The sequence below is a fragment of the Lasiosphaeria miniovina genome (assembly GCF_030549165.1).
Source record: "Lasiosphaeria miniovina strain SMH2392-1A chromosome Unknown B0T26scaffold_6, whole genome shotgun sequence".
NCBI lineage: Eukaryota > Fungi > Ascomycota > Sordariomycetes > Sordariales > Lasiosphaeriaceae > Lasiosphaeria > Lasiosphaeria miniovina.
Window position 1 is genome coordinate 3,631,097 of NW_026848225.1, and position 24,992 is coordinate 3,656,088.

The window sequence follows — 24,992 nt, forward strand, 5'->3', positions numbered from 1 at the left end:
AGGGGCGGTAGTCGGGCGCAGGGTAGCGATGTGCATCCTCAGCGAGGCTCAAGATGGCGTACATGCGGTCCTTGGGCTCGCTGCAGTCCTGGTCGGCCGTGTCGCGTAGGAGAACGAAAAAGTCTCGGTCCTGCTTGGTCTCCCGCTCTCTGCTGAAGAAGAGGCTCAAGACGTTCAGCCCGCGGCTGCTCACAAGGTCCCAGCTCTCGCGCGTCAGCGACTGCTCGAGGATGACGCCCTTGCGGTGGATCTGGTAGTCGGCCTCGATCAGCCCCGCGAAGCTGTCCCAGGACATCTCCTTCGGCCCGCACTTGACGACGATGGCGCGCGCGAGCTTGACTTCCTGGTAGATCCACAGCCGGCGCCAGTACGGCCGCTGGAAGAGGCTGCGGACGGCCTGCCAGGTCTGCCGGTCGACCGGCTCGATCACGTTCTCGAAGATGCGGTGGGAGGCGGCGGGGTCGTCTTTGCTGCCGCCACCCCACTTCACGCACGTGTCCATGGCCACGTCACTGTTGTCGCCCGCTTCGCCGAGCCACACGACGACCGACGACGCGCTCCGGTAAATGTCGGCCATCATCTGCACCTGCGAGGCTCGCTCCGCGGCATCCTCCTGGTTGATGCATACTGCATCCGCCCAGACGATGAACTCGCTGTCCGTCTTTCGGAGATGCCGGACGGCCGTCTCGAGGCTGACGGTGACATGCCGCTCTTTTCCGTCGAGCGCGATGGGTCGAGTGATGCCCGGGTCGCCCCAGCAGTATGAGAGAGCCGTGTAGAAGGGGAGCTATGTGCCGCCAAGGGAGACGATGTGCAGGGTGGCGTGGATGTCGGACTCGAACTGAAGCGCGGGAAAGATGCGCAGAACCCGAATCTGTTTTTCGGCTGCGTCGAGAGGTGTGTAGGCGCTCCCGGCTGATGCGGGTTTGGCATAGCTGTCTTTCGGTCCAGTGGTGGCGGAAGCCATGCCCGTAAATGGTGGCCGGGGAAGTAATATAGACTGCTTCAAGAAGGGCTAAAAGTGGGGGAGTATGCCTTTATGGTCGGCTGATCGCTATTGTGCGATCCAAATGCGGGATTCATGTCTCATAACCAGGTGCTTCTGTGTGCGGCTTTTCCTAGTCTTCCGCTAAATTTGGAGTTGGTGCAAAGAAATCTGCATTGGTCTACTCAGCTCTCTGCCTTGGCTATTTGCAACCCCCTTGGATAAGGGAGGCGGTGAGGAGCCAAAAATGAGGAGCAAACTGAGAACCTACGTCTTCATTAAGTTTGCCAATAGCAAGACATGCTGCGCTGAACGGAGGCGTCCTACGTTTCGTTGGTGGGCGGACCGCTCTGCGGTTGGGCTCGGCTATTTTGCCCATCATATGCCCAATGAAAGAGTTATGTTTCGCCGGCTGTTGCGGAGAGAAGCGGGCAAGGCACTTGCATTTTGAGCTAGTCGGGAAGGCCAGGCCGCCAGCCTGACCGAGCCAGGTATTGGGCAGCAGTCACAAGTGAGGCAGAATGTGATGGTTTACAGCCAGTCATTCTTGCCACTAATTTTTTTGATCCTGCCACCTTCCAACCTAGAAACGAAAGTGGGTGATACAAGGTGAAAGACGCTCAATAACATCGGACGTGATGAAGTTCTTTGTGCAACATGAGCACCTGTGCACAAACAGAAGACCGACTTTCAGGCCGACCGAAGAGAAGCGCGTTGCTAATTATTGAGACCAGCTGAGATTCTGGAACTGGATACAAAAGGTAACTCCATCTGTCGAGGCCGGCTTTTGTTGCGTCTGTTTAGCTGGCGTCACGTCGTCGGCAGCGGACTCGGCTTGCTTTGCCGATGTCTCGTCGTTGGTGACTTCGTGGATGCGCGCCTCTTGCTGTGTGAGTAAAGTGTAGAAAGTTTGATGCCTGAGGCTCTTCTGTACGTACTTAGCTACCTACCCTTCGTGGATGCTAAAATTGTAGTGTAAATACAGGAGCTGGAGCTGCAGATGCTGCAGATGCTGCCTTCCTAGTGTTCTCGTATGTTCACCGCATTTCCCAAACAATCCTAGGTAGCGTTGCATGCACTGCGGCTTGCCCAGTGTGGCGGCTCTGCACTTGCACTGCAATTTTAGCGTCAACGAAGGCGGCAGCCCTCGGGGGATGTTCCTCAACTAGGCAAGTGGGGGCAAACGCCAAGAATAAAGTGCTCTTCGCCAGGTGCTGAACATCCATGTCCAACCGCTCGTCTGAAGAGGGGTTTGTATCTACCTAGGACTATAACACCATTTTGGGCAACATGTTAAGGGTTCGTACAGATATGCTGTTAGCCACAAAGGTCACGCACCCGGAAAGTTGATGCCTCAGGCTCCATGAACCTAAAATTGCAGTGCAAATGTAATTATAGTGCTGCACCCACCTTCACTTCACTTCTTAGATTCTATGTAATTACTCAGACCTACCCCGGAAACTCGTCACGCCATATGAGGCTCAAGCGGCGGCAAACGCCACGATGCTCTGCGCCAGCTGCCAGGGCATTCATTTCCAAACACCCGCCTCGTCGCACCCGCTGCTGGCCAGGGCAACGACATACATTCTCCACACAACGAGACAATCGCTGCTTGACGCAATCGCCGACGGATGCCGCTTCTGCAGCCTGGTGCGCTCGCAGCTGGGCGACGTCGAGACGGCCAGCCACGTTTGCGACGAGCTCGGCGCATATGTCGTGCTGCGGTTCAGCGTCTCTGGCGGACGGGCTGCCGTGGCCAATGGCCTGCGGTCCGTCGGCATCATCAGCAGGCTCGGCAACGCCATCTTGGATGAGATTCGGGAGCTTCCAGGTGCGGCACTTCAACCACATGCCGTGTCGTGAAATCTGCCTACTAACCTCAACGTGTGCAAACAACAGAGGCGTATGCCACTGCGCTTGAAGAGCATGCCCGCGCCTGCCAGTCGGCCGCGCAGCAATCAGGTGTCACCATCTACAGCCCCGTAGTCAACACCCAACTCGCTCGGCTCTGGCGGGACGAGTGCCTGCGCAGCCACAGCGCGTGCAGGCTCGCCAGCGCAGGCTCGTCGCCACCAGCCTCGCTGCCCACGCGCTTGCTGGACGTGACAGACCCCGACCGGCTGTTGCTGGTCGAAACCAGCCCTACAGGAGCAGCTGCCGCTACTGCAACGACCCGCACATCCACCACGCCGTACGTGGCGCTGAGCTACGCGTGGGGCGCGGGCGCGCGCTTCCTGACGCTGCGCGACAACGTGGCGGCGCACCGGGCAGCCGGAATCTCAGCATCGGCCCTGCCCCGCACGTTCCGCGACGCGGCGCACGCGGCGCGCGCGCTGGGGTACGGGTGGCTGTGGATCGACGCGCTGTGCATCGTGCAGGACGACGGCGCCGACGTGGCGCGCGAGCTGGCCCGCATGGGCGACGTGTACCGCTGCGCCGAGATGACGCTGGCCGCGCAGGGCGCCGCCAGCGCACACGCCGGGCTGTTTGCCTTGCCCTCGGCTGGGAGTGGGGGTGTGCTGCGGCCGTGCAAGGTAAGCATCGTCGTGTCGGGGCCTGGCTTTACTGTCGCTCGCGCCGCGACCCTCGCCGGCGTCGCCAACGGGCCCGATTTTCTTGCTGCGCGCGGCTGGGTCCTCCAGGAGGAGGTGCTGTCGTCGCGCGCGCTCGTGTTCGCCGGCGCCCAGATCGCCTGGGAGTGCATGCAGATGACGGCGCGCGAGACGCTGCCGGTCCCGCGGCCGCGGCGTGTGCCCCTGGCTTTTGCCGCGCTGGCGAGCGATGGCGCGCTGGCACGCGAGCGCGGCAGGGTCATGGGCAACGTCGAGGCCATGCGCATGCGGCTGTTCGCGCCGCAGGAGATGCTGGCGTCTGAGTCTGCAGATGGTGGGAGGCTGCCGCGGCAGCGCGCCAATCACTTCGACGCGTGGTACGCGCTGGTCGAGGAGTACAGCGACAAGCAGCTGACCAACGCCGGCGACACGCTGCAGGCGCTGGGCCGGCTGTCGGCCATGTTCGCGCAGGGCCACGGCACCTCGTACCTAGCGGGCCTGTGGAGGGAGGACCTGGTGTCCGGGCTGGCGTGGTACGTGGCCGTCAATGACAAGCGCGAGGTCAATGATGCTGACACGCGGCGCCGCGTCGCGCCGTCGTGGAGCTGGGCGTCGGTCGGTAAGGTCCGCGTGCGATATGTGCCCACCTTGAGGGAGCCGCACCAGCCGGCGAGTTCTTGACGTGTGGTGTTGTGGGACAGTTACGCTGTTAGTATTGCCGGGTGCTAGACGCTCTCTGTACTCGAAACAGACCTTCTAGACTTTCACTTCAATGTAGCGTGCACTCACGTGCTACGGTCTGGAAAGTCGTAACGAGTGAATGGATAGAGCTAACTTGGCTGGAAACTGGGCAGCTGCCATCGACTACCGAGATACTTTGAAGGAAGATACTTTGAAGAAAGATGAGATCGAACAAGACAAAAGCAACTCAACTGAGAACTGAGATCGACCAATTGAGGCCACCGAGCTGAGATCAACAAACCGAGATCAATAAACTGAGATGATCAAACGGAGATCAACGAACTGAGCGGGACATACTGAGACCAACGCGCTGAGATCAACGCACTGGGATCGACGCACTGAGATCGTTGCACCAAACTAGGCAGAACGAAAGAACCAGACAAGCAAGAGCCAACAAACCCACACTTTAAACCTTGGGAGGCACAGGGACGGCGCCATAGACCTTGACCCACGAGGCCAGGAACATGTTGTACTCAGCGTCGAGGGCGCGGCGCGTCAGGTCGGCGAGGCGCTTGCGCGTGGGCTCGTCCCAGACAATGACGCCGTCGGGGCCGAGGAGGCGGCCGTCGATTTGTTCTATCCCAGGAGTGATCAGCCCATTGAGCCAGCCAGTGGTTCTTGTCAGCGACGTACCAGAGAGTCGGCGCGCGGTGCCCGAGTAGCCCGTGGTGACGTACTCAACGGCCTCCTCGCCGGTGTCCTTGAAGTACGTGAACGAGTCGGTCACGTTCTCGAGCATGATTCCCTCGTAGAAGGGGCCTGGGAGGGAGTCAGTGGGGTGTTTTGAGAACAGGGGCGAGGGGGCGAGGGGGCGCACCTTTCTTGACCGTGTAGTTGTCGTCGAGGATGCGGCGGAGCGCCATCGACCAGCCCTGCCACGCATGAGCACATTTCCGGGGCCCTCTGGGTAATTAACAGTGACAACTCACCACGGCGCACGCGGCGCGGACCACGGTGGCCTCGATGTAAGTCTTCGGCTCCTTGAGCAGCGCGGCGTAGGCCTTGGTGGCCTCGTCGGGCTGCGACGGTGCCATGGGGTCGAGTTCGAGCTTGCGCAGGTAGTCGGCGTAGGGCCCCGAGATGTACGACTTGTACTTGTCGAGCCGCTGCTGCTCGTACAGCTTGGTGCCCAGCTCGTCGGCCGGGATGGTTTCGATGCGCCCCTGCCGGCCCTCGATCTCTTCGCGCACCCAAAAGTAGTTGTTCTGTTAGTCAGGCGCGGCGGCAAGTCAGTTTCACAAGACTCTTCGCTGGGGGTTTAGTCTGGGCCGTAAGGTGGGTACGGACCTTCATGTACTCCTTCAGGACCGACAGGTTCTTGGCGACGTCGGGGAACCGCGCGAGGTGCACAAACACGGGGTTGTCGCGCATCTTGAGCCACGACTCGCCGGCCTCCTTGGAGTTGAAGAGGGCCGTGATAACTTTGCTGCGTTGGCCAGTGGTTAGTGTTGGAATAATTACCTATAGCGCTGGATTGGCTACTCACAACTGCTTGGCCCGGTCAGCGTCAAACGAGTCCCTCGCCTCTTTGAGCTTGAAGATGGGCTTCGTTCCGGCTGGCAGCAGCGGGTACGATGCAACCTGCGATAAGGGCGGCCCCACGCCGCGGTACGAGGGCGTCACGCGACTCGACACGAGCTTGAACATTGTGGCTGTTGTTGAGTGTCGGGGAACGTGAGCTGTCAAGGTTTGGAATGTGAATTGGGTGTCAAGTGCAGAAGTTTGTGCGGGTGTGTTTGTGTGTTGATCGAGACAATGTGCAACTGGGCAAGACAGATCTTATATAGCCGCTTCCAGCGAGCAGCGAGAGCCCCTGAGCCAAGTCCTGAAGCCATTTTGAGCGCACAAACACTCCTTGCAAGTTCAAGCATCGCTGCTCTGCGGCCGGCCTTGCCTCGAGCAGTCCGTTGCGGCGAGCCAATCAGACTTGGACATCTTCAACCAGTCGGACTTCCTCTTGGCGGGAATTCAGCTAGCCACGAATGCGGAATACGACACTAAAATGTCACCACCTCCACATTTCAAGACAAATCCAACGCCTCCATGTTGCACTCGAACGGAGGCACTGTGAGATATCTAGGCTTGGCGTGCTGTTGTTGGAAACTCAGCTAGCCACCCCCGCGGCCAACACATCACGACATCAACAACCCCACCCGGTTGGTTGCTATTCAAATGCTTGGCTGCCAAATTGAAACTCATCCGTGAAGCTTAACGTAGTTTCCAGATTGAGAAACTAAACTCCGCGGGCTCTCATTCCAAGCCTTCAAATGTCCTTGACCATAACGTCCCTAGTCCAGATAGCCGGCACATTCTTCCTAACCCCTATCATGGTGATAGGACTGCCACCGTAGATATGGCCCCATATGGGTGGCTCTCTGTAATTTTCAGTGCTGACGCATGGGCATGGACAAGGAAGGAGGCAGATGGCCGAAATAACACCCCTTCTAACCTATTGCGACTTGATATCACAGTTCAGTTTAATTACTTCCCAAATATCGGGCTGGCTGAAACTTATCTCCTTGGAGCTGCCGCGCTTGAATTATTGCAGGGTTGCTACGACGAAAGAGGAGGGACCACATCAGCTCCCAGCTGTCTGTTGCGAGGAACACAGCCGGCTGAAGAGGAGGAGACTGGAACTCCATCGAGAGGCAATGTGGCATCTGTGGTCCATCTAACTTCACTGCTGGACCGACACACGGTGTCTGTCACATTGCGCACCGTAGGCTGCCTATGCCGTTCGGAAATGTTTCTTTGTTCCTCTTTTATCCCTCTTTTATTTTGAGGCAGTCTATTCGGACAGTAACAACCGTCTTTCCGGACAGTAGTGTACAAAGCGGTAGGGATCTGCCCATGAAAAATCACTTTTCGCACTAAGAGCATGAATTCCTGGGACGAAGCCAGCGCAACCAACTTCAGATCAATTAGCCGCATACAGTATACGCACCACATTTAACATCATTTGTATATAGGGTAGGCCGCGTAGGCTGTGTATCTTTAAGAGCGCTGCTTTCTTGAGTTTCGAAGCTATAGCCAAAGCCATGGTTAGGGCGACGGGTTCCCGGACCACGTGTAGAAGCCTTTGTAATGCCTCCTCGGGCCCTGCGCGCCGTGGGCGTTGAAGGCCGGGCCCAGGATGAAGCCCAAGAAGTAGATATATAGACGGTAATATAGTTGAAGTTGGAAGTTTTTAGTAGATTTGGCGATAGTTTCAATTACGGGCTCAGTGCCGGCCAGGCTATCTGAAGAAGCGTGCCATCCATTAGAATTAGACTTTTTAGATGTAAAAATCCAATTTTAGCTAGGCCTATGGCTTAGCGCCTTAGCTGCAAAGTCACTTTTATACACTACTATCCGAAAAGACGGCTGTTCCTGTTCGAATAGACTGCCCCTTTATTTTTTGATGGACAAAGAGAAGAAATAAATGAAAAAAGACTAATAATTGCATGGTGTTCAAGATCCAAGACCTTCATTACCCTTGTGATTGGCAAGGGGCCGAGTTTCTGCACGCCGCGTGATTAATTACTCCCTTACTACGCGCCCTCTGGTCAATGTCACTCTCGAACGTTCTTCTGGGAAGTTTGGGGGTGAACACACACACACACACACACACACACAAGTCGTGTTATAGGCACCCTCCAAACCTATAACACCCTCCAAACGGTTAGTTGTAGGAGCATAGCATAGTAGGGTGGCATCAATGCCATAATTTTTGTGACGTAGCGGTGGACATCGATCAAGTGCGTCGACATTGTTCACATGCCAATTTGCCGCGAGGGAATCTTGTTGATCAAATTTAGTCCAGCGGCTACAAGGACAACTATTCTTAGTAGACGACCAGTTCTTTATCCATACCAGTCATAATTAGAAAAATTCTAATTATTTCATGCAAGTCGCATATCAGTCACATAGCCAAGGGAAAATAAGGACAAGTTTTGTTTGGTCACCCTTCCCTCTCGTGCAGGAGGAAGGTGCGTGTATTTTCCTAGTCTAAGTAGGGGAATGATGATACAGAGGAAAAAGACATCTGCTGATACTGCAATGATTAGCGAACGGGTGCTTCCATGTCAGGCGGTATGTTGGGGTGGGGGCGATGAGGAGTTACTTACGACCCACACCGGTGTGGTGCCGGCTCTTCTTTGTGGCCATGCTGGCATCAGTCCAGCCGTCATCCTGGGAAGCAGCAGCAGCAGCAGCAGCAGCTTGCCTGCGAGCCTCCCGCTTCCTAACCCACTCGCGTCCACCGAGAATATTGAAGCTCGTGGTCAGGGACTGAATGAAGAACAGATGTTGCCTGTCCTCATGCGTCGTGTTACCCTCCGTCGCCTTGTATAAATCGTAGACCTTCTTTCGGGTCTCGATAGCCGAGTTGATGGTCGGCAGGATGTACGAAGGCACCGATTCCCGAAACTGAACAACCAGACGGGACCGGGGAGCCCAGTCACGGGTGGTGTGGTCACCGATATGGGGACCCGTAGGCTTCATTTTGGTAGGGTTCGCACGGATAATCTCGTCAGTAACCAAAAAGAGCCACTGCTCGAAGGTTTTGGTGTCGTCCCGGTATTGGGCAACATCGCGCGCAACAGGCTCAGAAGGCTTGTTGGCGTCGGCAGCGTCGGCGGCGTCGGCGGCGGGGGTGGCGTCGGCGGCGGAGGTGGCGTTGGTCGAGGCCATGTTGGCTTTAGCGTTAAGGGCAGCTTAGGGAAATTGGAATATGCTTACCACAAAAATGGCAATGACTTTTAGTAAAAGTCCTGGCAAGTTTGGTACCGAAAAAACTCCTGGCGCGCGTGTGGAAAATGAAAAAGACCGGTAGGAGACTCGGTTTAAATAGTCCTGGCGCCTCGGGAGTCCTTGGCGGAACGTATCGACTGAATAATTACAACGACCGAATGGTCGTGCTGTGTCTGGAAGAGAGGCCGAATGTTCGTGCTGTGTCTGTAAGAGAAGCCGAACGGTTGTGCTGTGTCTGAAAGAGAAGCCGATGTTTTGCACGAGGCTTCACATTTGATTTGCATGCCTTTTTTATTTGGCTAACGTGGGGCCTTGGTAATTAGGCCATTTTTCCTGGAATATGGCCCTACAGAATGTTCGGCTCTCTGGAAAAGTGGATCTTCAGGGCGAAAAGTCTGCATTTGCCTGACAGGCCCGGAAAAAAGGTCCAATGCAAAGCTTGCAACCACTAAAACTCTGAAAAAGTCAACCCGAAAAAGCCCTGTACGGAAAAGCGATTTTCTCAGTCAAATTCGAAGATCCCGACCTACCAATACGATGTCTAGCCTCACGTAACTATTTGGGGCACGCGATATATACTGGAGAAGTGGCTGTACAAGAAAGGGAAGAGGTCGTCGTGGATCGCTGAGTACGGCACCTGTATTATTATGTTGATGAGCACGACTGGGCAGCAGACCAAGGGCTTTTCTGGATATGCTCCCTTTACCCTGACTGTCCCCTGAACAATTCGGCAGCCACATCGTCGCCTTTCTCGTATCCCAAGCTTCATAAAAAACTGAACCCGAAGAAGGAAGTGGATATGCTTTTTTTCGAATGTGCTCGAAATCCTCCGTACTATTGCTTTCGCCCGGGCGCAAAGCGTTGTCCCTATTTTGAGGCCGTTAGCCGAGGAATTTAAGGGAGCGGTCACTAACTAGATTGGCCATAGGAAGAAGTGGATTGATAAATACCTTCCCGAAGAATAGGGCACTAGTATAGTAGCTATAGTAACTGCGTTCTTCGACTCGCATTAACCCATATCAACGTTGCCGCCGAGCAGCCAGCGGCCGGGAATCCCGACCGGCCAAATGACTACCTTACCGGTCACGACTACTATGACCCCCCGGCGCCATACACAATAGACACGAGCTTCAGGAATACCTTCAGGAGCCTGTCAAGCCTGTTGATGATATTCTAGCTTGGTGGATTGACAACAAAGACCGCTTTCCGAGGTAACCGCGAATGGCCTTCGACCTTCTCGCGGCCCCGGCGATATCAGCGGACTGCGAGAGGCTGTTCAGTATGGCCAAATTGGTCATTGGCCTGCAGAGACAGGGCTTAGCCAGTGACACCATTAACAAGCCGCTTTGCCTGTTAAATTAGCAGCGAATTAATATTTTCCAGCTCCGAGTCAAACCAAGTCAAATATACAAGTCAAGCCAAATCAGCCTTTTTTATATTCAAATATGCCCTCATTTTTGGTAAGTAAGGCAAATAGGACCTCACGGTTTGATTTGTTTACACTGTTGCGAGCCTTGATTTCCACGCAGCACCATGTTTGGCAGGACAACAACCACAGAGGACAAAGAAAGCAGCGATGCCGATGCCAGTAAAGCCGAAAAACCAACAAACCAATCACCCCTCCCTCAAACAATGTCACAATCGACCGGCTGCCCATCATACCCGTCTCCCTTCTCGCCAAACCACCCCGTGTCCTGGACAAACCCCAGCCCAACGCGCACATACAACGTGGAGCCCGGGTGCTGCGGGGCAAGCAGCAGACACACGACATGTCCACCTCCCTGACCTCCCCCCAAGCCGGCATCCACTTGGTCGCGCAGCGGCAGACAAAAGACTTCCACCGCATCCAGCAGAGGCCCCCCAGCACCGCCCGCCGCACCCCCGCCCGGCAGCGAGTCCGAGTCGAGCGCGGCCTCTCCCAGGACGCGCTTGTCGCCTTCCGCCGTGCCGCCGGGGTCGAGCAGCAGCGCCGGGAAGCGCGGGTGCACGCCGACGAGCGTGCGGACGGTGGAGCTGAACCTGGAGTCGCCGGGCGCGGCCGCGCGGCCGTAGGTGCGCGCGTTGACGCGCCACTCGGCGAAGCCAGGGTCGCGGCACAGCAGAGCGGGCTTGAGTGGCGCGCGGAGCCGCAGTGACCAGTCCCGTGCGGCCGCCGGCTCGCTCGCGTTGGCGCTGGCGCTGGCGCTGGCGCTGTAGATGGGATCGTCTGGGACGCAGAAGGCGTCGAGGACTTCTGCCCGCGCTGTGGTCATGGCGAGGGTTGGTGGGATTGGGGACTCTTGGCTGCTGGGTTGGGTATCACTGTGCTGCCCCCTGCTCGAGAATTTAGGGGGATGAGATCGAGGTTTGGCGAGAATGACGGGACTATTCTTGTTTGGGAGATGGGCCGAATTGCCGCAGTCAGCGAGAGATGCGGTTCATCCAAAGACGTGGCAAGGCAGTCATGCAGGCACTCTGTGCTCATTGCTCAGCCACCACATATGCCGCCGCAGAGATCGAGTCACGTGGAGATCTGCTGCCATGTCGTGTAACACCGCATGGGCATCTCTTGTCGTCATCCGCTGTTAGTAGTGGCCGTCAAGATATGAGTGACCCGATGCATCGTTAACGAAGCAGGTCTTCGTTACGCAGGTTGCCCGAGAAACAACACTCAAAGTTCAACTGAATATGCTTTCTATTTTCTCTACAACCAACTCTCCCACCAAGCAACTGACTCCCTAGTTACATGTATTTCTCTACAACCAACTTTCCCACCAAACAACTGACTCCCTAGTTACATGTAAAGTCTCATGCAACCCCCCCCCCGTTCTCACGCAACCCCCCCCGTTCTCACGCAACCCCCCCCGTTCTCATGCAACCCCCCCGTTCTCACGCAACCCCCCTCACCCGTCCTTCCAGCCCCCCGACGACTGCAGCAACCTCAAAGAAGGGCGCCAAACAGCGCAACGCTCCCAACAACGCCAGCAACAGCTAGAAACACCAAGTTACCACCCACCGCTCCACGGAAGACGACAGACCCGCCCTGGGCTCCCGCGCCGCTCTTGCTCGTGGTCGTGCTCGCCGCGCCGGCAGACGTTCCGGCTGGGGTCTGCCCGGTCGCTGCCGGTGTGGTGGCGGCGGGCGCGTTGGTCTGCAGCGGGCGCGTCGTGTAGACGGGCGTCTTGAGCGCGGGCGCGTTAGGACAGCCCTTGGAGTTGAACATGGTGTTGAAGATGTCGATGAAGCTGTCGCTTGTCGTGCAGAGTTTCTCGTAGCAGCTAGCAAGAATACGTCAGCGCACCCTGATTTATCGAGTATGATGCCGAGAGGGGAGGTGTTATTACCTCTTGTGCTGGCTCAGGGTGCTGCACCAGCACGACGTCGCGGCGACCTTGTCGCTATTCGCCTCGCACGGCGGAGTCACGGCCTGCACGATTGAGACAGTGCACGATATGTACGGACTGCAAGAAGCGAGTGTCGTCAGCACTGAAAAGCTCGAGGGTTAATTATTTGGGGGGGGCGGGGGGGCGATACTCTTGGTTGCGGCAGATGGTCCCAACCGCGGCCGAAGCGACGCTCGCAAGTATCAGGACTGCGGCGGCGAGGAAAAGGGATCGAGACATCTTGTATGCTGCTGAGGTGGAAGTGGTGAGAGGAAGTGGACGGCGAGCGAGGGCCGAGGTTGTTGATTGCCAGTGCAGGCCACGGGCTGCCCAGGTCTCTAAATATATATCTATGCCTTGGGATCAACGATCGAACCTCGATCGCCCTCTCCCGCAGTCCTTACCTATCCTGAATTCCTGGTTCATTCCTAACCCAAGCAGGAGTCTAGACCTTCGGGGGCAAATAATATCACTCTTACGCCAATTACACGCACGGGGTTTATCTCCTCCTGAGGCCAAGACCGAGAGGCCGGGGCTTCTCCATGCTGCACGGCCGGGTTGGCAAACCAAAGCGCTAGTTTTCAAGTTGTGGCCGTGCCAAGGTTGGTCTTGGTCTTTCTGGGCGAAAGCCGATCAGGGGTCAGCCATCAGCCCTACAGCTAAAGATCTTGGCGAGGCGGGAACGGCCGACGCCATTCGATGATCGCGCGTGAAATACGGAGAAAGCTGCTGGCCGCAGGTGTGGCCCGTCTGGCAATGGGGCACTGGCCATTGACTCTCCTGCAGATATTAACACTGCTGCGCATTGCCGCGGTCGGTGTGGCTCATATTGAGGGAAGAAGCTGTGATTCAGCTGCTATTATCTTTTAAATCTCTGTCGCCATCAATTACTACTAAAAAGTATGGTAAGATCGTAAACTACTATCAATTATGGTAAGATTCATTAGGACTCCAATTACTCAGCGTCCGTTTAAGATCTTACCATAATTAATATTAGTAATTAATACCGAGCGGGTGTGTTTTCTTTTTTGAAAGAATAACTACGCCCAACGAGCCTATTGTGTTGCTTGTATGTGAGTCCCACCAGTGACAGGATGCCAGGACCGGTGTCACTCGCAGCGACTGCATCTTCCTTGCCTCGCCGGCCTCCCGGATAGTACCGGATAGTATTCAAAGATAACCTGGTTCTTCTTATTTACTACCGGGTTTAACCCCAAGGAGCAGGACTCTCTTGGAGAGCCGGCCTGAAAGTTGTAGTTCCAAAAAATGAGAAGCATGGACTTGACCTAAACCAATCCAGAGGGCGAGAGTGTCTTGGACCTTAGGACTGTAGTTGAGAAACTGTGTAGCAGCCAGAGGCGTTCGAGATGGTGAGGAGGGGACATGATAGGAAAGGCACAAGGTTAACGGAAATGCAGAAACGTTAGCCAAGATTCACAAACAATGCACAGGCACACAAACAACCAGACATACATACAAAGGCACAGTTCTAGGTAGATATAAAATATAAATTTATCTGTCTAATGATGTCGCTCCGCAGCAGAAAAGCAAGCAACACAAACATATCGCTTTAAAAATCAGAAAAGAAACGAAAATGAGACCCCGCTATACCCTATGGCCATCGAGACCAGATCAGATAGTCATGGCAGGGCTCTGCCGCCGTTCCAGTCGCTAATTACCTAGCTAGGCGCGGAAGAAGCGCACGCTGCGGCGCGAGATCTGGCCGCCGGCGCACGTGGTGCCGGGGGCCAGGGCCTGCTTGACGGCGAAGCCGTGGTCGCAGATGCCGAAGAAGCCGGGCTCGAGGCACACGATGGCGCCGTCGGGGGAGCAGGACCCAGAGCCGCCCGCGGGCGTCTCAGTGGCAGTGGGAGGCAGCGGGGTGGCAGTGGCAGTGGCAGTGGCAGTGGCAGTGGCAGTGGCCGCGGGAGGCGTGGTGTCGCTGCCCGAGGTGGTGGCGGGAGGGGAAGGAGGGGGCGCACTGCCACTGCCAGGGGCACCGTCAAAGGTGGGGATGCCGGCGGCCTTCTCGCAGGTGCCCTCGCTGTCGGGGGCGGGCTGCTCGAGGATCTTGCCAAAGCTGCCGGGGTTGGGGATGTTGAGCACGCCGTTGTTGGTCGTGCACTCGCCGGGGATGTTGGCCACGAACATCTGCGGCAGCGCGTCGAAGAAGGTCGTGTCGCTCGCGCCGCCCGTGATGCTAACAGGTGCGCAGTTCATGTACAGCTCACGATTTCCGATCTTGTTGTACCAGGTCCACGCAAACGTAGCATTTCCGCTAGGCACGCCCTTGGGGATGGGGATCTCGAACTGCCGGATGCACTCAGTGCCAGAGTCGTTTCCGCAGTGCACCGAGTCGGCGCGCCCGTCAGCGTCAGTGCCAGCTGTTGGCAGGTTTCCTGCCGCGGAGACTGGGCACCCGCCGATCAGTGTGTAGATGGTCTTCCACTTGGACTTGTCGGCTGGCGGCGGGTACTCGTACGTCAGAGAAAACTGGCACGAGCCGCCGCCGTGCTGGGCACCGCCGGTGAAGTTCACCAGCTGGGTCGCGCCCGCTGTGATGGTGGTCACCTGCTCGATGTCCTGGTTCCCTTGGCAGGGGAAGGGAAGGCCTGGCCCGAGGGGGCTGACCTGGACGAGGGGGGTGCTGTGGTGGAGGTTGTATGGCGTAGGTGTGTTCATGATCATGTGGCCGCTGGCGACGCCCAAGAGGGCGGCGCTGGCAACGATGGACTGGATTTTGCTGATCATGTTGGTCGTTTGGTTGATGTCCTGTTGTGCTGTTTTGGTTTACCACTCTTGGTGGGAGGATGAGTCTTAAGGTCCTTCTTATACCCTTCGTCGAAATCGGTGGACGGTCCCTGATCTTACCAGTTATACTCATACACGGGGCAGGCAGGGGTCTGACAGACCTGGCCTTTCTAGGGCTAAATTTGTGCACAGGACAGTTAGAAGCGGACAAGGAATCCGACTCTTTGTTGGCTCGTCTTCTTTATTCGAGGCCAAAGTAAATCAACCAATGTGTGGACATAGGACAAGAGAACAATGAATCTAAGTGCGGGATCTAGACTATTGTACTATTCAACAATAGCGGGATGACGTCTGTCAGGGAACAAAAAAGAACCAACTCTCTTTGGAGCTGTCGCGGCTCTTTTTGCAGGGGCCCTTGACGGTCCTATGAGGGAGGGATACCTTTGTCGCTCTTTCCCACGAACTTACAGACGAATGACGGGCGCTTTTAGCCCATTCACGGTTCACTAAAATTTCAAGACGCTAAAATGAAATGGCCAAGTACCCAAGTACGCTCTCTAAGGCTGGACTCCAACGGCGTGGCTTTCCTCTCGGACCTATTGTTACTAGTCTGCTTCCTTTATGAACCCCTGAACCCCGCGTTGTTGACTAGGGCTCCCGCCGGTGTACCGAGTATGAGTATGCATGCATGTACGAGTGCGTGGTGGGTATGACGAGTGCACAGGAACCGGTAGATTTGCGTTTTGGGTACGAGTCCGTGTGACGAGGATTAACAAGATTGCCGTGTCTGACTGAGCACTGAACGATTTTAATTTGAAGACAGCCGGGCTCACTTGTGGACAGGAGTTTTCCAATAAAAGGCTTGTTCCCGAAACAGTTCCAGTACGTCATATATCTGAAGAGTGCACGCTAGAAGAACCTGTAGCACCCGACTGGCCAATCCCCTGTGGAAGGTTAGTGAGAGGAGCTACCGCCTTGGACGCGTTTCCGACTTCAAGTTTGGTGAGCGGCATAGGATCGGCCTCAACAGGAGTCGCTAGCCCGTAAGCGGTGGCTAGTCGAAATTGGATAGAGAGTTCTTAAAGATGCTAAGCGTTTAGGGGGGGGAGGGGGTGGTCCGCTCTTCTATCGCATATCCTAGAGATGGTTTCAGTACGCCGTCATGTTCGTCTCGAATCCAGTGGCGGTGCTTCGAGGATAATAAGTCAGACATCCACTTACCATTGATGGCCTTTCCACATCGGATGATGGTGTCCGCCACCAGCATGAGAGCCATGACCTGTCCCTCCCTCTCCGAGTTGCCGTCGAGGAAATTCTCGTTGGAGAGCCGTAACGCCACAGCCGAGTAGATATGGAGAGGAGACTAGATGAAGGTAAAAACCACGATGTGGCACCGATACATCTCCTTTCTCGCCCAGGTTGGCCACGGCATCTGCGCCAGCGTAGCCCGCACATATCGTGAACGGGGAAACGTGTCTTCATGCGAGATGTATACTAACGGGTGGTTGGCCATCAAGGCCGGAGGGAACGAGAGAATGATGACTATGAACGTGTAGAAGCAAGTGACGGCGAGATAGATGCGATCGACGTAGGGGTGGACGGCTGCGTCAGGCGCGACGAGGCGGGTGTGGTAGCAGCCGCCGGGAACGTCATAGTCCCATCCATGGAGTGCATTCGCAAACATGACACCGTAGGCTAGATACAGAATCGCAAATACACAGGCAAGGAACCCTCGATCATGTGGCCATCGCGAGAGAAGTCGAGCGAGTGTGCCAAGGCCGCGCAAAACGACACCCTGCGAACCAATAAAAAGTTAGTAGATATTCTAGTGGTTGGCAACAACAACGGAATGATCTGAACTTGAAACTCACGCCCCAAGTCTGGTGGTGATGTCGTATATGATGTGAAAGTGATATAAGCTCAGACAATCCCGAGTCGCGAGGGTAGCTATTAGTAGCCCGCTGCCTATAGATAGAGACAAACAACAATTGTTATTAGCGTTAAAATGCCACTGAGGCTTACTTCCAATTAAATTCACCTTCCCGTCAGAATCTGAGAGTCCCTAATAAACGTCAGACATTCCCGAATGCCAGCCTAGCGCTCTTCGAGCTCGGCGAGCGTCGGTAGCCAGCCGTCTCCCCGAGGGACTACCAAGTCACCACTGCCGATAGAGCCGCGAGACTGCAGACCGCGCGGAGGCTTTCCCTTGCGTGGCTGCTTGTTTTATGGGCTGCCAAGCTACTTCTTAAAATCCATATTGAGATCTAGGTCGATAGTGAGCAATATCGAAGTCCCGCCCTGAAATGCCAGGGCGGGAATGATCTGTGCAAGAATGTGAGCACATGGCTTTCACGCTGCGATCCGGGAACCAGATAGGTAAGGCAATATTGGATAAGAAACAAAAACGGAGATTGCACTTACACTGAGGCCGGCAATGTCTGGTTTTGCCGGGCCCACGGCAACACACGTTGTCGCTATCTGGCTAAGGCTGGGAAATCCCGAGGTGGAGGGTGTTCGATAGTATGGTTGTTTTGAGCCGGTATGATTCTGTCGGAGCAGTGCCGTTCAATCGTTTGACTTTTTGATAATTTCCGCGGCAAACACCTGTGGTTACTTTTAGCGTGCACGTGGCGATGGGTATAAGCCATTTCACATTTGTGATAAATCTAACTGTGGAAGTCCCTCCTTGAGCAGACGAAATACTATAGAGTTGGTTCGATCGCTGGGTCACACTTAGAATAAGTCATGCCCGTTATTTCAAAGTAGCAAGTGTTGAAAGTAGCAAGTGTTGAAAGTAGCAAGTGTTGAAAGTAGCAAGTGTTGAAAGTAGCAAGTGTTGAAAGTAGCAAGGGTTGAAAGTAACAAGTGTTGTGCAGTCAACGAACACGCACGGCAACGTTTCGAAAGCACCCACCTAGGAGACCGCGGCAAGTTTCCCACTACATATACCTGATTCTTCTTTCTTCCTGATCCCTGATTGCCAGCCCGGGGCTTGACACCGGGGCCATCTCCGTCTCGGCTTCGTGGACACAGACATAAGTCTGCTTTGGTTCCAGTCCAAGAATCTTCACGCTTAGAATTAGAGTCGCCTTGATTTTATCCCCTCCCATCCAGTCAGTCATTGACAGCAGACCGTTGCGGTAACAGCCACAGGACGTCAACTTAGACATCCAAATTTTGCCAAACTCCACAAACATTAGGACCAATGCAAGTATTGCTAGAACTTGTCCGAAGCCCCATTCGTTCTCTGCATAGGAGCCTCCGACCACGTCAATAACCTCTAAGCGAAGCTGAACGAAGAAGCCGAGCGAAATCCACATGATTAAGAAGGAATAGATTGTGAGAACTGTTTTCCCTACCCCTTGTTGCTTCGTCGGTTGGGGCCTATACCTTTTGAAGACAAATTTGGCTACAACAATGATGAGAATGACAGGCGTAGTAATCATTGGTAGGAGGACGAAGAACAAGGCCTTCTGACGAGATGGCAACTCGTAGAAGCAGAAAAGCTCGCATCCGGTCGACCAGGAATAGACTTTGCTGGCGAGAATGCTCCAAACCAGAAGATACCCATTACAAGAAGAAAGGTGTTAGCGATGTGTTTGTGATCAGGTGATACCATTGGCGGAAGCACGTGAGCACTACTGTCGATAGTTGGGCACCAAGGATGGAGAAGTACAAGGTATGTTGGGACATGCCCTCCATGACGTTAACTGAGAGTCCGGCAATGATAATCCCTAGACCGAAATGGAACCCTAGACCGAAATAGAAGGATGAGAGCTAGAATGCCTCGAGGCACGCTCTGAAGGCTTTCATCTTGGGGGTGATGCCGGAGCCGTATAGCCACAGTGTAGACTACTGATCTGGGGGATCGTGGCCCATAGTACCGGCGACTTTCGGGGCTTTGTATTCGTAGCTGGTATGAAGGTCCATGGTTACGCCAACAGCGCAAAAGAGAGTCGTCACTGCGCATTGTAATATATATGCTGTCAGAACCTAGAATGAATTAGCTGATAATTTTACTACCTTTTGAGCTGTAGCTGTAATCAACCAGAACCCACCCCGATTCTAGAAAGATCCGGATTTCCTTCCCACTTCGCCATAATAGCTTTGGCGCATGAGCTTCGAGCTCAGTGCACCTAATCCAGGCAGTGAAAAGCAGTAATGACTAGGCAGAGAGTGATGCGTTCACCCGTAGTTGAGCTTGTTGTAGTTGCACGGGTTCGCGAGTTAAGTGGGACACGACCTCAGGAGAGAAGAGACTTTCGTGCCCACTGACTCATTAAGTGACTAAAAGAAAGCTGGCAGCCGCTAGGCTAGAGCTGAACTGCCGCTGCAAGCCACCAAACCTCATCGCTAATTAAGACCTATCCGAGATAAATAGCTCAATTTCTACTCCGTATCTCCTCATGAAATCTGGCGTTCAACTGCTGACATTGCCGTCCTGTTTGGCGACAAATCCCGCAGCCTTGGCGACAGGTCCGCGCGGCCGGACCAGTGCAGCCCGCTCGACAGAAACATGTATCCACGCGGCTTGGTCTCCTATCGTTAGGTCGGTGACGAGCACCGCCGGGGCCCCACGGCACGTCTGCTGGGCGTCCTCGGCGCGCTAGGTGCGGCGTACTATGTACAGTACCCAAGGTGAGGATGGTGAAGAGCAGGCAGCTCCGAATAAAACCCCACTAATTGTGTCTTGTGTCTAGGGTCCGTCCGAAAAGAGGTTGTGGTTATAGTGTAGAGATAACTTGACTCGCACAGCGTTTGGCTTCTGCGATGTTGGCGCGCCACTGGCACTGACGCCGTCCATTTCGCCCGTCAGAAGTCATGTTGCGAGAGAGCTCAGTCGCCGAAACCTCAGGCTAGGTGCAGATACCTTACACCACGTTCTTTCGTCCTCACATGGGTTAGGTTTAAATCCCTTCAAACAAAACATCCGTTCCATCAACAATGGCATTTGCGACTGGACGGCATGATGAAGAAAGAGCCTGGAAGCCCAAGAAACGGAAACCTCCAAAAGGTGATTGGCTCAGGCGGATGAGCAGATGGCGTATGATGTAAGGTGGGCCAATCCGAACTCTCGCGGCTCAGCCTAACCCACTTAGGCGAACAGCTGTCGAGAGCAAGTACTGCAGCTGGTCACAGCTGGCACCATCGCGCTACCGCAAAGCGACAGGGGTCAGCTCACCTTGATCGCGTCTTCCCCATTGACGCGGCCAATCCCTTCTCGGCTGCAGACTCGGTTCACCAGAAACGGCGTCTCCCCCACTCGTGAATCGAGCGACGAACTCACCCTTTTGCCCGACAATCATTTTTCCGTCTCGCAAACCACACCCCATTCTTGCATCTACACTCGCTCGTTTAGGTGCTGCACTACTGTCGCTTCAGTCTGAGTAGCATTCCCAAGAATATCCCAACGGCAGTTCCACTAGCATCTCAGCTCGACGCATCTCCGATCTCCACAATGGACGTCGACCAGTTTGGCGGCCGCACCGATGACGACCTCTTCTCGGACGACTTTGAGCCTGCGACTGCTGGGGAGGTTGTCACCGTTGTCGCTGCGGCTGTGGAGCCCTCCGTTCCTGATGCTGCCGCCGACACCTCCGTGAGCTCAGAAGCTGAAGCGATCGCTCCGTCCACAACCCAGGAAACAAAGGCTCCCCAACAAGTCCCGGCTGCCCAACAAGCCCCGGCTGCCCAGCCAGCTCAGCCAATCCAGGCTGCACCCCAAGCAACCAAGTTTCTAGCACAGTCTCGACACAAACGTCCCGATAGACCCCCGAGATCCTCCGCGTCCGACAAAGCGAAGCCCAAGGCCACCGCTAATGCCAACGTGTCCGCACCACAGCCTCCAGCGACAACATCACCCGTAACCACGAACGAACCTGCTCCAGCAAACAGAGACAAAGACAAGGATAGCGGCGGCAAGAATACCGCCAGTGCCACATCAGACGCGCGGCTAGGCTCCGGCGCGAACCCTCGCACTAAGCTCACGGAGACGGAGCTAGCTGCTAAGATGGAGCAGATGCGAATCTTGTCGGCCGAGAAGACTCGACGCTTCGAGCTGACGCAGCGCGACGAGAGCGAGCACGCTGTGGCTCTAGCCAAGGGCATGGAGGAGGCAAGACGACGCCGTGCCGAGGAGGCTCAGAAGCGTCGCCTTGCCGACGAGGATAAGCGCCGCATGGAAAATGAAAGAGCCAAGAACCGCGAGCGCAAGCTCCATGCTATGGGCATGAAAGAGGGCGGGTGGGATGAGGGCAAGGAAGAGAGAATCCGAGAAGAGGACCAGAGGGGCTTCAGGAGCGCCCATGGAGGCGTGCGGGGCACCCGCAACTCCGGCCTTGCTGGGAGCCGGTACGCCGTTCCGGACGCACTTGATGGCAGCACAGAGGGCAGCTCCTTTCCGGACGGCGACCTTGTGTCCTTGCGTGGTAGAGCTCCGCGAGACCGTAGACCCCGCGGTGAGCGCGGTGGGCGGGTTGGCCAGCGAGGCGGCCGTGGTGCTTCTGGCCTCGGGGCTAATGCAGCCAATGGGTTGCAAGACCAAAGCAAGGCGCAAGCTCCTGCCACCGGCTCGGTCCCAAAGCCCGAAGACTTCCCCACACTGCCTCAACCCATCCCGAAGCAGCTCGATACCACCAAAGTTGGTAACAATATCGATGAAGAAATTCCACTGTCTCCAGCGCCAGGCCGGTGGGCTGACGAGGTAGCGGCCGCGGACACAGTCTCATAGAAGAGTACTAGCTCGAGGGGCCCTTCGGTGCATGGCTTGGGTTTTATTGATAATAAGATGGCATCCGACACTTTTGTTCCCACCCGGAAATTTCCTCACCGGTTCGTTACACAAGCTGTCGGTATCACTTCAGAAACGCAGGTTTCATATAGAACCTGGTCACCCCTCCGAGATGATCTTGAGATCGAACGCCGGGCTATCTTCAATAAGGACGAAAGCCCTTGCAAACGCCGGGCCGACATCTTGCAACATGAAGAAGAGTTCGGTGAAGCCCAGGAACGCGAACCAGAGGAATGCGAAGCAGCGACATGTGAAAAAGAGGATCTGGAAGCACTATAACGCGAAGCAGAGAAACACGAAGCAGAGAAACACGAAGCACGACAACGGGAAGTACGACAACGCGAAAAGGGGGAATATCAAAACCTTTACGCGAAGCACAGGAAGTCATGGTGGGGTTTACAAGAATGATAGTTGAACCATGGCTAATGGAAATTCAAGACGATGCCGAAGAATGTGAATTGTCTAGCGAACTATAGTGGACTCTGAGGAGGAGGTGGGCTCTGAGGACGAAGTGGACTCTGAAGAGGAGGTGGGCTCTGAGGACGAAGTGGACTCTGAAGAGGAGGTGGGCTCTGAGGACGAAGTGGACTCTGAAGAAGAGGAAAGGCAGTTCCTGAGAAGTCAAGCGGAATATGCAATATCTGAGTACTAGAAGGGTATCAAAAAATAGACAACAGTGTTAAAAGGATGAGAGGACACAATCCTTTGCGCCTCCACGAGTTCAAGAGTTTTACAAAGGACCTGGGCCAGAACATGGACGTAGGCGGTGAGAAGTTTGTCCTGGAATACAAGACGCTTGGTCCGAGTTTCGCTTCGCCATCCCCAGGACCTTCGCAACAGTTCGATGTGGAATCGGTGAAGGGATCCGCGAACCAACTCGCCGGTCCATGTCCACCACCTCCGCTCGACGCCTTTAGGCCGTCGTCTGCTATCAACGCCTACTTGACAAATCTAGCATATACATGTCCTTTCTACCCTTCCGTGTTGCTTTTTGTTCCTAACGCCGCGTTGTATGCGCATCTTCCGGCCCGTTGTCTAGCGCATCTCTGAGGTCGGGGCGGCGTCCCTAGGGATGCCCCTACCCCGGAGGTCGAGGATCGCGTGTTCGAGGACGTTACAATGGAGGATGCTTCTAACTCGGATACTGCAGAGTTTGGTCTGTCTTTGCTGTAACTGTGCACAAGCTTCGTGTGGCGTGCTCGGCTTGGGCTTCCCTTCTGGAATCTGTCGAAGAATAAGGTGGCGTTAGTGGAGGGGAATATGGGCTGTAGGTCCCTAGCGTTGTTTCCGTTATCTTCTCGTGCTCTAATTTGTGGAGGCGTGTTACATAGCAACAGCCAGCAGCGAATACATTCAGGACTTCCACTTTCCTAGCACACCTGTTGTTGGAGAGGCCCATAATGTTCCGTAATACGGTCGGCGCCAGAAGACGCGGTTCTCATTGTCTTAATTGGCCCCTTGAGGCATCACTAAAGTAGGTGGTTCTCGTGAAAATGAAGACGAGCAGTGAAAGCAGTCTTTTGTACAACGCCCCCAAGACCAATAATCCCAAGCCGTGATTCCCATTTCAGTGTAAATTTTCCTTCCTTTCCCGTGTGCCACGCCAAAACTCCTAGAACGCCTTGTACCAATGCTAGAGCTATATCCTCCCAGAATGTGTGCCGCTTACCATCCGCCGCGTCGGCCGCCGCCGCGTCCTCCACGGAAGCCGCCGCCGCTGCGTGGGCCTCGTGGGCCCTTGCCCCATCCGCCGTCATTGTATCCGCCGGGGCCAGTGGGCACGCCTCCCATGTCCTCGTCGCGGTCGTTCATGGCGAGGGGGGGCCGCTGGCGTCCGCCTCCACCGCCGCGCACCTCCTTGGGGAAGGCGTCGTACGTCTTGCGCATCTGGGCGTAGCCGAGATGCATCTTGCCGAAGAAGTGGTCGGCCAGGCGGCGGTCATTGTCGAGGCGGCTGAGGTAGGCGCCGCACACGTCGCACACCTGCAGCTTCTGGTGGCCCGACGGGCCCGACGTGTCGGTCAGCGCCTTGAGCTCGCGCTCCTTGTCCGCCTTGAGCACCTGCATTTGCTTGATGCGGAAGAAGTCGTCGTACGCGCGGCCGACCTCGCCCATCTCGCCCAGGATCTCGACCTCCATCAGCCCGACTGCGATCGACGTGCCGAGGTCCGAGATCGACGCGAGCAGCTCGTTCGTCTGCCGGATCTCCTCGGGCGACATCTCCAGGCGCCGCTGCGCCGCCTCGATCCGCCGGTTGCAGTCGTCAATGTACTTTTGCAGGTCCTTGCAGTAGTCGAAGTCGAACCCCATGCGCTTGCGCTCCGCCTCGGGCAGGCCCTCGTACTCGGCCTTGAGCGCCTCCGAGTGAACTTTGGGGCACGCGCCCAGATCCTGCTTCGTGTTCGTGAAGAGGTCATGCGGGCAGGTGCCCGCCAGGTACGAACGGCAGACCTTCTGGTCGGTCAGCGACAGCTGCGCGCTGCGCGACGCCATTCCTCCGCCCATGAGCTGCTCTTCAGCAGCAGCGCCGTCAGCATCATCATTCTCTGGGGAGTTGGGAGAGGTGGGGGGAGAGGAGAGAGAAGGCTTGGTTACCCAATAACTTTCGTTGCTCGGCCGCCATGATTGATGTGATTCCTTGTGAATTTGGGGGGGAGAGTGTGTAGGGAATGTGCCTTGTCGGGAGTGAAGCTTTGGTTGGACGACGTGAAATTATTCGCGATCAAAGCCGCGCGCGCGTTGTGCCAGGCTACTTTGCAGAGAAGGTCAGGGTCTCGGGGAAGGAACCTTGCGGGACGAAAGGTTGCAGGTTGCAAGGTGGGGTGGAGAAGGTGCGGATTTGGAGGGGTACAAAATATTTATGCCTGCAAAGTCCTTGAGTAGTGCGCTAAAAGCATAAAGTTACTTCGCACTGTCCTGGCAAGGTGAGCAAAATCTGAGGGTAGAGTGATTGCCCAAGATTTCCGCCAAGGCACTGTACGCACGGGCCAGGAACATCAAGATCGACAAGACACAAGTAGCGTTTTTGGGCCCATAAATGTCTAGGGTGCTGGATGCTGCCTGTAGGCCTGGTACCCTGG

The 24,992-nt window shown here is 55.5% G+C and overlaps 12 protein-coding genes across 12 annotated transcripts; 4 read left to right on the forward strand and 8 right to left on the reverse strand.

Moving 5' to 3' along the window:
• Nucleotides 1-337: 337 nt before the first annotated feature.
• On the reverse strand, nt 338-787 carry B0T26DRAFT_626729 (heterokaryon incompatibility; the record flags this gene model as incomplete). The annotated part of the gene is made up of 1 exon (XM_060436190.1): nt 338-787. A coding segment is annotated over one exon (450 nt), but the record flags the coding sequence as incomplete, so codon positions are not given.
• Nucleotides 788-2,488: 1,701 nt separating this feature from the next.
• On the forward strand, nt 2,489-4,218 carry B0T26DRAFT_755174 (heterokaryon incompatibility protein-domain-containing protein; the record flags this gene model as incomplete). The annotated part of the gene is made up of 2 exons (XM_060445920.1): nt 2,489-2,816; nt 2,885-4,218. The coding sequence occupies 2 exons, from the start codon at nt 2,489-2,491 to the stop codon at nt 4,216-4,218; spliced, it is 1,662 nt and encodes a 553-aa protein (XP_060293356.1).
• Nucleotides 4,219-4,684: 466 nt separating this feature from the next.
• Nucleotides 4,685-5,925, reverse strand: B0T26DRAFT_755175 (uncharacterized protein; the record flags this gene model as incomplete). The annotated part of the gene is made up of 6 exons (XM_060445921.1): nt 4,685-4,854; nt 4,912-5,037; nt 5,096-5,150; nt 5,208-5,483; nt 5,566-5,704; nt 5,765-5,925. The coding sequence occupies 6 exons, from the start codon at nt 5,923-5,925 to the stop codon at nt 4,685-4,687; spliced, it is 927 nt and encodes a 308-aa protein (XP_060293357.1).
• Nucleotides 5,926-7,320: 1,395 nt separating this feature from the next.
• Nucleotides 7,321-8,949, reverse strand: B0T26DRAFT_874982 (uncharacterized protein; the record flags this gene model as incomplete). Its single annotated transcript, XM_060448052.1, has 2 exons — nt 7,321-7,517; nt 8,385-8,949. 2 exons carry the CDS (start codon nt 8,947-8,949, stop codon nt 7,321-7,323), a joined length of 762 nt encoding a protein of 253 aa, XP_060293358.1.
• Nucleotides 8,950-10,634: 1,685 nt separating this feature from the next.
• Nucleotides 10,635-11,261, reverse strand: B0T26DRAFT_755177 (uncharacterized protein; the record flags this gene model as incomplete). The annotated part of the gene is made up of 1 exon (XM_060445922.1): nt 10,635-11,261. The coding sequence occupies one exon, from the start codon at nt 11,259-11,261 to the stop codon at nt 10,635-10,637; it is 627 nt and encodes a 208-aa protein (XP_060293359.1).
• A 668-nt stretch (nt 11,262-11,929) lies between these two features.
• Nucleotides 11,930-12,611, reverse strand: B0T26DRAFT_755178 (uncharacterized protein; the record flags this gene model as incomplete). The annotated part of the gene is made up of 3 exons (XM_060445923.1): nt 11,930-12,266; nt 12,333-12,449; nt 12,523-12,611. 3 exons carry the CDS (start codon nt 12,609-12,611, stop codon nt 11,930-11,932), a joined length of 543 nt encoding a protein of 180 aa, XP_060293360.1.
• Nucleotides 12,612-14,054: 1,443 nt separating this feature from the next.
• Nucleotides 14,055-15,122, reverse strand: B0T26DRAFT_755179 (uncharacterized protein; the record flags this gene model as incomplete). Its single annotated transcript, XM_060445924.1, has 1 exon — nt 14,055-15,122. The coding sequence occupies one exon, from the start codon at nt 15,120-15,122 to the stop codon at nt 14,055-14,057; it is 1,068 nt and encodes a 355-aa protein (XP_060293361.1).
• A 1,096-nt stretch (nt 15,123-16,218) lies between these two features.
• On the reverse strand, nt 16,219-16,806 carry B0T26DRAFT_679387 (uncharacterized protein; the record flags this gene model as incomplete). The annotated part of the gene is made up of 3 exons (XM_060440352.1): nt 16,219-16,259; nt 16,344-16,485; nt 16,618-16,806. The coding sequence occupies 3 exons, from the start codon at nt 16,804-16,806 to the stop codon at nt 16,219-16,221; spliced, it is 372 nt and encodes a 123-aa protein (XP_060293362.1).
• A 3,774-nt stretch (nt 16,807-20,580) lies between these two features.
• B0T26DRAFT_654232 (uncharacterized protein) lies at nt 20,581-21,852 on the forward strand (the record flags this gene model as incomplete). The annotated part of the gene is made up of 3 exons (XM_060438528.1): nt 20,581-20,661; nt 20,773-21,616; nt 21,662-21,852. 3 exons carry the CDS (start codon nt 20,581-20,583, stop codon nt 21,850-21,852), a joined length of 1,116 nt encoding a protein of 371 aa, XP_060293363.1.
• Nucleotides 21,853-21,953: 101 nt separating this feature from the next.
• On the forward strand, nt 21,954-22,486 carry B0T26DRAFT_431321 (uncharacterized protein). The gene is made up of 2 exons (XM_060434969.1): nt 21,954-22,405; nt 22,478-22,486. The coding sequence occupies exon 1, from the start codon at nt 22,025-22,027 to the stop codon at nt 22,325-22,327; it is 303 nt and encodes a 100-aa protein (XP_060293364.1). The 5' UTR covers nt 21,954-22,024; the 3' UTR covers nt 22,328-22,405; nt 22,478-22,486.
• An 818-nt stretch (nt 22,487-23,304) lies between these two features.
• B0T26DRAFT_723954 (uncharacterized protein) lies at nt 23,305-24,792 on the reverse strand. Its single transcript, XM_060442649.1, has 2 exons — nt 24,508-24,792; nt 23,305-24,425 (listed from the first exon to the last, which is right to left on the reverse strand). The coding sequence occupies exons 1-2, from the start codon at nt 24,533-24,535 to the stop codon at nt 23,578-23,580; spliced, it is 876 nt and encodes a 291-aa protein (XP_060293365.1). The 5' UTR covers nt 24,536-24,792; the 3' UTR covers nt 23,305-23,577.
• Nucleotides 24,404-24,792, forward strand: B0T26DRAFT_723955 (uncharacterized protein; the record flags this gene model as incomplete). The annotated part of the gene is made up of 1 exon (XM_060442650.1): nt 24,404-24,792. The coding sequence occupies exon 1, from the start codon at nt 24,582-24,584 to the stop codon at nt 24,789-24,791; it is 210 nt and encodes a 69-aa protein (XP_060293366.1). The 5' UTR covers nt 24,404-24,581.
• Nucleotides 24,793-24,992: the final 200 nt, after the last annotated feature.